Genomic DNA, 10,744 nt, shown 5'->3' with positions numbered 1-10,744 from the left:
CTCAGTCTTTCCCAGCATTAGGGTCTTTTCCAATGAGTCAGCTCTTCCCATCAGGTGACCAGAGAATTGGAGCTTCAGCCTCAGTCCTTCCAATGAATATTCAGGTTGATTTCTTTTAGGATTGACTGGTTTGATCTCCTTGTTGTCTAAGGGACTCTCAAGAGTACTTTATAGCACCACAATTCAAAGGTATCAATTCTTCAGTGCCCAGCCTTCTTTATGATCCAACTCTCACATCTGTACATGACTACTGTAAAAAAAACCTAGCTTTGACTGTGTAGACCTTTGTTGGCAAAGTGATGTCTCTACTTTTTAGTAACACTGTCTAGGGTTGTCATAGCTTTTCTTCCAAGGAGCAAGTGTCTTTTAGTTTCATGACTGCAGTCACCATCTGCAGTGATTTTGAAGTCCAAGAAAATCAAATGTGTCACTTGTTCCACTTTTCCCCCCATCTATTTGCCATGAAGTGATGGGACAGGCTGCCATGATCTTAGTTTTTTGAATGTTGAGTATCAACCTAGCTTTTTCACTCTTCTCTTTCACTGGGGAAGGGAATGGCAAACCATTCCAGTATTCTTGCTTCAAGAACCCAATGAACAGTATCCCGAAAAGGTAAAAAAGATAAACTGCTTACTTATATTTGTTAAATTTTGTTTTCCTCCCTAGTCTAAAATGTAAGCTCCATAAAGATTTCTTGTCTCTTTTGTTCACTGATATGTTTCACATGCCTAGCACTTGATAGGAACTCAAAAAATACCTATTGAATGAATGAGAGGCTGTGTTTGCTTTGCTCCATGCTATACTCCAAACTAATCAACTTATGTGGAATTAAAGTTCAGATAATATAAAATCTAAGATGAAAAACAGAGCATAACACTATAAATACAGTGGGATCTTGTATTTTCTGAATGAATGAATGCTGAATGAATGTCAAATGAAAAAGGTATATTTAATTTGTAATCTAGAAAGTGGCCCTCATCTATTTTATTTTTTTTTAACCACACATAATCCCATCCTTTTTTCTCTTTCTTCATATTCTAAGAAGTTTTAAGAGATAATAATGTGAAGTGGAAGTTACAAGTGAGGACAGACATGTTCATCCTCTTCCCTGGTGTCAGGGGTGTCAGCTGATGTCTAGCACCTTCCAGGTACTCAGCAGGAGCTGAATTAAGTAATTTGGGAATGAATAAGCAGCCTACCAATAAATCTGTGACAACAAAAGAAGGTAAGCACCAGAAGTAGTGGAAGAAGCTGGAGACTTGTAATCATCAAGATGGTGAGCTCTATTCCTGGTTCTACCAACTGACAATATCTGGGACTGTTTCTTCATCTGCTAAGAGAAGAGATGAAACTAGATAATCCACTTCCTCTAAAGCAGACTACCTACTAAAATGCAAGCTCCTTGGGAATTCCTTGGCTGGCGGTACAGAGTCAGACTATAAAGAAGGCTGAGTGCCAAAGGATTAATGCTTTCAGACTGTGGTGCTGGGGAAGACTCTTGAAAGTCTCTTGGACAGCAAGAAGGTCAAACCAGTCAATCCTAAAGGAAATAAACCCTGAATATTCATTGGAACGACTGATGCTGAAGCTGAATCTCTGATACTTCGGCCACCTGATGTGAAGAACTAACTCACTGGAAAAGACTCTGATGCTGGGAAAGATTGAAGGCAGGAGGAGAAGTGGCCTACAGAGGATGAGATGCTTGGATGGCATCACCAGACACAATGGACATGAGTCTGAGCAAACTCAGGGAAATAGTGAAGGACAGGGAAGCCTGGCATTCCGAAGTCCATAGGGTCCCAAAGAGTTGGAAATGATTTAGCAACTCACCATCAACAAAACCAGTGGTTAGGGCTCTGCCCTTCCACTACGGGGACCAAGGAAGCAAGGGTTCAATACGTTGTGAGGAACTAAGAACCTGCAAGCAGCCGAGGGTGGGGGGTAGGAGGTGGGGGGACGGCGTGGGAAGTGAGCAGATTGAGGCCAGAAACTTCGTCTCTCTTGTTCACTGATGGGAAAACAGGCCTAAATCAGTATGTGCAGCATACAGTAGTCCCTCAAGAAAATGTGGAACCATCTTTAAAAATTCCTTCTACTGCTAACATAAGGGAAAAAAATAACTTTGAGATATCTTAAATAAAATAAAGCGTTCTTCTACAGAAAACTATATACAGATCGTTAACATCTTAGAAATTTCCTAGTGTGTGGTTTAAAAATGCAAATAATAATTTGTACTCCTGGTGAGTTGGTTACCAGTTTTACATTTTCACTATGACCACTTGGGTTCCTTAGTCTTATTTATATAAATTATCCTTTTTTTTTTACTTAGAGGTGGATTTGAAACATTCAGCTCTGGGTGTGTGAACACCGAACTCCTGAGGAACTGTGTACTTACATTGTACAACTTCCTACCGGTTTCAGTCTTGTTTGGCAGTCCTCCCCAGCCATTATGTAGTTTCCGAGACAGAGCGACCTCTTCCCATTTCCCAGCCCTTCCTTCCTCACCCGTCCTCCGCCTTCACCCCCTCGAGCATTCCGGGCTTCCCCCCCACCTCACCCCACCCCCCGTCTGGCCCGACGCCGGGGGAGTCTGGGGAGACCCTGGCGCAGCCCTCAGCAACCGCCACCTCCGGCAGCGTCCCGCAAACTGCCTCCCCCTGCCAGTTACTGGGGCCTGCGGCTTTCCAACCTGCGCTAAAAATGCACTTTCCTATTTAAAGAAAACGCTTTTCTACACTAAACTACCCGACTGCTCCCGGCGAGGGAATCTACGTGTTTACACTTGTTTTCTAGCCCCGATGCAGCTGAGGGAATTGATTGGCTCCGTCGCGCTCGCGACGCTCGGGGTCCCCCCACGCCCCGCCCGGGCCCCGCCCCCTCGCGCGGCCATCTGCTTCGCTGTCTGCCTCCCTGTCTCTCGCTCCGCATCTTTTTCCCTGCTACCACCTCCCTGCCCACCCTCTCGCTGGCTCCGCCCCTTCCCCCTCCCCCCGCCCTGGGCTCCGAATCTTCCCCGGCCGTTGTCAAGGAGACAGGCCGATACTAGGCAAATAGGCATTCGAGAAAGAAAAGGGGGGAAAGCTACACGGCAGCCTGGTAACAAAGGAGCAATAAAAGCAGCCCCCAAATGGAGGGCTAAGAACACGTCTGGAAAAAATCCGACAGCTAGCTAGCAATCACCCCAAGTTTAACCAGGAGGGGGATACAGAAGAAAGGGGCATGATTCACGTTGGGGGTGGGTGGATATCAACGGTTTAAAAGAGCTATTGAGAATCGCCTGGGTGGTGGTTTTTGAATCAACCAGTTTGCTTTTCGAGTTGGAACTCCGCTATTACAAGGGATTCGTATCCATCGCGGCGGCTGGGGTCCTGGGCCAGCCCAGCGGGCTCCCTTAAGGGTGATAACATGTTTGGCAAGATACACCTCGACGGAAACGCCTTAACGTCGGCTCTGGGGAGTATGACTTCGTGATGGAATAATGATGCATCTGAAGAAGTGGACAGTGAGAAGACTAAGCTTGTAAAGATCTGCAACTTGGTGACTTTCAAAGCAATACTTGAACAAAGAGTTATTGGCTTGAACCAACCGTCTTTTTCACTCTAGAGTGTGACCCATTTCCCTACAATGAGCAGAAAAATAAAACTGTTTGAGAATTCAGAGCCAGCACCAGGAGAAATGAACCATTCTTTCGACTGCTTCTCACCTCCATAAACGAAAGGTCATTCTTTTCAGGATCACTAAATGTAAACGAAAAAAGGTAGTCTGATTTGGACACGAGTGAAAACTTTGGGAGCAAAACTGTAGGTGGTAGGAAAATGCTTATAAGAATATGTATAAGTGTATGTATCCTTGATTTTTGCCCCTACCTTCTCCCCCTCCATTATTTAAATCAGCGCGCTTTCACGCACAAATAGCGTCTGGTATATCCGCGAGAAGAGGTGCAGTTGGAGATACCCTGGGTTTTTTTTTATAGAAGCTTTTTCTCTAACCCAAGTTAGGCTTGGAGCGTTCAGGGATTTTCTTGCTATTTCTCAATATGTAATTTCTCCTTAGAAATTGTAATAATCAATCCGGTTGTTCAGAATTTCATTGCTGCTGCCTCCCTTCCTTCTAGGAGCCCACTCGCTTGCTTGCACATTCACACACGTTCAGAAAAAGAGTCCATCTGATCCTGGCAGTAGACTGAAAAAGATTCATAGCGACGCGAATCTCATCCCAACTGTAAATATGGATTCGCACACTCTAGACTGTGTCTCATTTCACCATAGAGGAAAACCGTCATTTCATACAGTGATAAAATGCAAGCCTTTTCGACCTTTTGTTCATGATTCTCATTTTATATTGTTGTGTGTGTGGGGGGGGGGGAATCACTAATAGGGGATGGGGGAGGGGCGAGGGTTGTTGAGCGCAGAGGCCAATCTCGAAATATTTTATTTCATGTCAGTGTGGGATAGAGAAGGGAGTGTGGCTTCGTCTGCTTGCTGGTTTTGCATTTTCCACATCTGGCCTACAGACCTAATTCTAACTCGCGATCTCTTTTGATGAAATTCGATCTTCTTGGTTTAAATACCTTTCGATTTGGGGCGATTTCACATTTGCAACAGTTAGAAGAACAAACCCTGTGCAAGATCTGTGAAACCTTTATAGAATAGACACAGAAAACATGCTGCACCCAAATCTCAACCATTGTCTTAAAAACTTGCGTACATACACACACATACACATAAACACACGGAAAGATGGGGGAGGGGAGGGAGTGGAAGGAGACAGACACGGTTATAGACCGACTACAGCCAAAGCGAGTCAAGTTAACGCTTTCTCCGCCCTCATCCACAAGTACCCTCCCCCCGCGTTAATTAATTACAAACAAAGCAAGCCAATCCAGTACTGCATTATTATTTTCAAGCAGAGGGAGGCGAAAGGCATGTATTTTTTAATTGATTTATTTATTTGGAGGACATTAATTCTCGGTCTGAGGCTGATTTTCAAACCGTTTGCAAAGCGCGGCTCCATTGTTCGCCGGGCGCGCAGGCCCCGCCCCCTGCTTTGTGTGCGGCGCGCGGATTGGCCGGCGAGCGCGGGGGCCGCGTCAGCGCCCGCGAGCCCATTCATCTGTGCACTTGGGCGTTGGACCCCGCATCTTATTAGCAACCAGGGAGATTTCTCCATTTTCCTCTTGTCTACAGTGCGGCTACAAATCTGGGATTTTTTTATTACTTCTTTTTTTAAAAAAACTACACTTGGGCTCCTTTTTTTGTGCTCGACTTTTCCACCCTTTTCCCCTCCCTCCTGCGCTGCTGCTTTTTGATCTCTACGACTAAAATTTTTTTATCCGGCGTGTATTTAATCGGTTCTGTTCTGTCCTCTTCACCACCCCCACTCCCCCCTCCCTCCGGTGTGTGTGCTGCTGCTGCTGCCGCCGCTGCTGCTGCCGCCGCTGCTGCCGCTTGCCCCGTCGTTACACCAACCCGAAGCTCTTTGTTCCCCCCTTGGATCTGTTGAGTTTCTTTGTTGAAGAAGCCAGCATGGGTGCCCAGTTCTCCAAGACCGCCGCGAAGGGAGAAGCCACCACGGAGAGGCCCGGGGAGGCGGCTGTGGCCTCGTCGCCTTCTAAAGCGAATGGGCAGGTAAATTCTACCTGTGGTTCTGGTCATTTATTTGGTGTCTTTCTCTAGTCCCGGCGCTTCCCCTTCCCTCCTTGGTCATGCCCGAGGCGCATTCGGCGGAGAGAAGCGTGGCCAGATTCCAGCCCGAAAGTTGAATGGAAAGCGATAGCCAAATTGTCAATTTCTCATAGGTGGGGTCTCCCCTGACTCCCAAAGTAATGGTTCTCAGAGAATCCTGGCGAATTCTTGTGTAGACGGGAGGAAAGAAGTGATAAATCGTTTAAAATGGCGTGTTTGGAGCTTGGCAGAGCCTGACTAGCTAGGTGCTACCCCGCACCCCCACCCCCAGCCAGGGTGCATTTATGCTTGGGGGGCATAAGGGTGTTTGGGTGGCTCTCGTGTTTGTTGTCGAGACTGGGTCGCCTTCAGGATTTCTGAACTGGTGTGATTGTGTGTTGGGGGGGGTAGAGAAGCTGGGGGGGAGCGCAGTAGGGATGGCGGTGAAGAAAGGCTGAGGAGGGAAGGAGAGCTGTCTTATTGTATACCGAGGTGGCGTGACCTGGGTTCTTGGAAAGGTTGCTGGCTGGCTGGAGGTGGGCAGGTTTCACCACCTTTCGATGGGCTTTTCTCACTGTTCTAAGTCTTTATTCGTAGTTGTCTGTGGAATTACACACCCATCTGACTTTTAAATGGTCTCCCTAGGGTGGGAAGACTGTGGGTCCTTGAAGAACCTGTCCAGATGGTCAACAGGAGGCAGTTCGTGTGTTTCAGTCGAGATTGTTGGTGTGCGTGGCGCCCGGACCACTGCGGGGGCTGCCCCGGCGCTGCCCGAACCCAGGCAGATGGCCACAGTTGGGTGGGCGCGAGAGGTCGGCCAAGGGTGGCTGCTTCACAAACACCGGGCAACCACCACGCCTCTTTTCCTAGAGCAGAGGCCGTGTTGCTTCGCCTGCCCTAACCTAATAGGAAAGGCAGGCTCTGCCAAGAGGCTTTGAACCCGTTAAAAATGCAAAATGAGCCGCCGGGGCGCGCCCGGGCTTCGCAGAATCATAGGCAAAGGTGGGCGTGGAAGCAGAGACAAGACCTCTGAAATAATGGTTTTCCCCCTGACTCGTTGGTTTTATGCCGACCAGGATGCCACCTGAGCTTTGTTTGCGGACTCTGGGCTGCGCTATCCGGGCTCGGGGGCGCCTCGGCCAGCGGGCAGGGCCCGTCCGGGCAGGGCGGGGTGGCCCGGCGGCCCCGCCCCTCCGCGCCTGCCTGCGCCAAGCTCAGCTGGTGGAGGCGCAGCGCCCCCTGCCGACCCCAGGTCTTTGGGGCATAGAGCCTTTGCGCGCGCAGTCCAGGCGCTTCGGGCTGGAACGCTGGAATCCCCTCGGGAGTTCTTGGTGTTTTCAAGAGGCCTTTAGAGTTTAGGGAGAAAGGGGGACGTGTAACCTAGGCACAGATCACTGGCTCTGGTTCTGTCTCCTTCCAACGGGCGTTTGGTGTATCATTTATTACATGACTCTTATCCTAAAGCCCGTGAGGCGAAGGTTGGAATGGGTTACCCTTTGCTTTCCACGTTCAGACTCGGCGCTCTTAAGGCCTCGGAATTTGTTGCGTGGTCGAGGCCCCTGCAGTGCCTTTAGGGACCCCAAACACCACTGCCCTCAGGTCTTCGAGGAACTCTCGTCTGGGCATCCAACCCCGCCTCCCCATAAGGGAGAGGATCCGCAAAACCTGAGGGGCCCGGAGGGACGGTGGACCCTCCCGGTCCAGAAGTGGGGGCGGGGATGACAGACTCGGGCCCCCTCAGTGACCTCCCGCTTTCTCTGCCCCGCAGGAAAATGGCCACGTGAAGGTAAACGGCGACGCTTCTCCCGCGGCCGCCGAGCCCGGCGCCAAGGAGGAGCTGCAGGCCAACGGCAGCGCCCCGGCTGCCGACAAGGAGGAGCCCGCGGCCGCCGGGAGCGGGGCGGCGTCGCCCGCCGCGGCCGAGAAGGATGAGCCGGCCGCCGCTGCCCCCGACGCCGGGGCCAGCCCCGCGGAGAAGGAGGCCCCCGTGGAGGGCGAGGCCGCCGAGCCCGGCTCACCCACGGCCGCCGAGGGGGAGGCCGCCTCTGCCGCCTCCTCGACGTCTTCGCCGAAGGCTGAGGACGGGGCCACGCCCTCGCCCAGCAACGAGACCCCGAAAAAAAAAAAGAAGCGCTTTTCCTTCAAGAAGTCTTTCAAGCTGAGCGGCTTCTCCTTCAAGAAGAACAAGAAGGAGGCAGGAGAGGGCGGTGAGGCCGAAGCGGCCGCCGGCGCCTCCGCCGAAGGCGGCAAGGACGAGGCCTCTGGGGGCGCCGCTGCGGCCGCCGGCGAGGCGGGTGCGGCCCCCGGGGAGCCGGCAGCGGCGCCGGGCGAGGAGGCTGCCGCGGGCGAGGAGGGGGCGGCGGGGGGCGACCCGCAGGAGGCCAAGCCCGAGGAGGCTGCCGTCGCGCCCGAGAAGCCGCCCGCCAGCGAGGAGGCGAAGGCCGTCGAGGAGCCCAGCAAGGCCGAGGAGAAGGCAGGAGAGGCCGGGGCCAGCGCGGCCGGCTGCGAGGCGCCCTCGGCCGCCGCGCCCGGCGCGCCCCCAGAGCAGGAGGCGGCCCCCGCGGAGGAGGCGGCGGCCGCCCCGGCGTCGTCAGCCTGCGCAGCCCCCTCACAGGAGGCCCAGCCCGAGTGCAGTCCAGAAGCGCCCCCAGCGGAGGCAGCCGAGTAAAAGGGCAAGATTTTTTGAGATAATCGAAGAACTTTTCTCCCCCGGTTTGTTTGTTGGAGTGGTGCCAGGTACTGGTTTTGGAGAACTTGTCTACAACCAGGGATTGATTTTAAAGATGTCTTTTTTTATTTTACTTTTTTTTAAACAACAAATTTTGTTTTTAACCCACTCCCCACAGATCCCATCTCAGATCATTCTGTTACCACCATTCCAACAGGTCGAGGAGAGCTTAAATACCTTCCTCTGCCTTGTTTCTCTTTTATTTTTATTTTTTGCATCAGTATTAATGTTTTTTGCATACTTTGCATCTTTATTCAAAATTGTAAACTTTCTTTGTCAATCTATGGACATGCCCATATATGAAGGAGATGGGTGGGTCAAAAAGGGATATCAGATGAAGTGATAGGGTCCACCATGGAGAAATTTAAGTGGTGCATAGCATTGCCAAGATAATGCACCACTAGAAATGATAGTGTAAAGGCTTAGTCTTTTTTTTTTTTTTTAAGAAAAGTTATTACGATGTATTTTGTGAGGCAGGTTTACAACACTACAAGTCTTGACTAAGAAGGAAAGAAAAAAAAAAACACCGATACCCAGATTTTTAAAAAGATCATAGTCTTAGGAGTTCATTTAAACCATAGGAACTTTTCACTTATCTCATGTTAGCTGTACCAGTCAGTGATTAAGTAGAACTACAAGTTGTATAGGCTTTATTGTTTATTGCTGGTTTATGACCTTAATAAAGTGTAATTATGTATTACCAGCAGGGTGTTTTTAACTGTGACTATTGTATAAAAACAAATCTTGATATCCAGAAGCACATGAAGTTTGCAACTTTCCACCCTGCCCATTTTTGTAAAACTGCAGTCATCTTGGACCTTTTAAACACAAATTTTAAACTCAACCAAGCTGTGATAAGTGGAATGGTTACTGTTTATACTGTGGTATGTTTTTGATTACAGCAGACAATGCTTTCTTTTCCAGTCGTCTTTGAGAATAAGGAAAAAATCTTCAGATGCAATGGTTTTGTGTAGCATCTTGTCTATCATGTTTTGTAAATACTGGAGAAGCTTTGACCAATTTGACTTAGAGATGGAATGTAACTTTGCTTACAAAAATTGCTATTAAACTCCTGCTTAAGGTGTTCTAATTTTCTGTGAGCACACTAAAAGCGAAAAATAAATGTGAATAAAATGTACAAATTTGTTGTGTTTCTTTATGTTCTGATAAAATACTGAGACTTTGAGGTCCTGGTTTCATTTTGAAAAAGATCTTGCATGCCATCAAGAGTAAATTTTCTTGTGGTTTTTAATCTGAAGTTTTTCAAACTCGGAAATTTATAATTATTAGTATCAGATTCTGTACAGGAATATCTTACAACATTCCATTTCAAATCTGTTAACATTTATCTGCATTTAGTTTTCTTTAAAAATTGAAGTTATTTTTATTGTAGTTATATATAGCATGTCAGGATGAATCATTTAAAACAAAAGTGGTATGAACTGAAGACTCTTTAAATGTCTTATGTGAAAATGTCATAAAACTACATTTTTTTTGTCATGCAGATCCCAAAACAAATTTATACTGAGAATATATTCAATTCAAACTGGAGGTGGGTCATGAAAAGTGACTGAAAGTGTTTTAAAAACTGATGGTGTATTACCTGCCATTGTAATTGCTTAGTGCTTGGCTAATTTCCAAGTTATAGCTTAGAGTATGCATTATACTTTAGGAGAACAAGCTTAATGTAAAGAAGTAATGGTGATGAATGGACGATACTGTTGGTTTATGGGCCTTTGTACTTGCCTCAGTTCAATAGTTGCAAGCTTTTTTTTTTTTTTTTTAATGAAAATAGTGTGTTAGTATCTTGTTATTCAAAGGAAAAGATAGAGAATAAAATTTCTTTGTATAGTAATAATTTACTAGTTAACCTTCTTTGCTCTTTACCACCCCATAACTGGATTTATTTTCTTCACTGGACCTTAAACAACTGAATTTTAAGATAAATATGGGTATCAAATATTACTTCACTAAATGCAAAGAAAAGCATTTATGCATACCTGCTTTGCTGTTTTTGAGCAGTGTGCCTTGTAGGATGAACCACGTTGGTAATAACTGAATGCCAAATCTTAAACTCATTAGAAAAATAACAAATTAGTTTCTGATATGCGCTTTTAATTGGAATAATGGATTATAAATAATAGTTCATGACCTCTTTACCAACACCCTCCCCACTAATAAAATCAAATAACACTTGGAAGAGTGTGTACTTTTAGTTGGGGTTCCTTGATCTTGGAGGATGTTTAAAAGTTAAAAGTCAAATATGGTAACCAAAGGACTGCTTTATGGGGTCTTCTACCTTACCAACTTTTCCTCAAACACCTACTTGGACAAGTACAGCACTTGGTATGTA

At 47.6% G+C, this 10,744-nt stretch overlaps 1 protein-coding gene across 1 annotated transcript; it reads left to right on the top strand.

Annotated features, from left to right (window-relative positions):
- The first annotated feature begins 5,109 nt into the window (after positions 1-5,109).
- Positions 5,110-9,533, top strand: MARCKS (myristoylated alanine rich protein kinase C substrate). The gene is made up of 2 exons (XM_065911427.1): positions 5,110-5,627; positions 7,432-9,533. The coding sequence occupies exons 1-2, from the start codon at positions 5,526-5,528 to the stop codon at positions 8,329-8,331; spliced, it is 1,002 nt and encodes a 333-aa protein (XP_065767499.1). The 5' UTR covers positions 5,110-5,525; the 3' UTR covers positions 8,332-9,533.
- Positions 9,534-10,744: the final 1,211 nt, after the last annotated feature.

Source organism: Muntiacus reevesi, chromosome 19, assembly GCF_963930625.1.
Source record: "Muntiacus reevesi chromosome 19, mMunRee1.1, whole genome shotgun sequence".
Lineage (NCBI taxonomy): Eukaryota > Metazoa > Chordata > Mammalia > Artiodactyla > Cervidae > Muntiacus > Muntiacus reevesi.
This window is presented reverse-complemented; position numbering and strand designations above follow the sequence as displayed.

Coding starts and splice junctions, on each gene's coding strand:
- MARCKS (XM_065911427.1), top strand. CDS start 5,526: ATGGGTGCCCAGTTCTCCAAGACCGCCGCGAAGGGAGAAGCCACCACG. Junction 5,628..7,431: donor CTTCTAAAGCGAATGGGCAG/GTAAATTCTACC, acceptor TCTGCCCCGCAG/GAAAATGGCCACGTGAAGGT.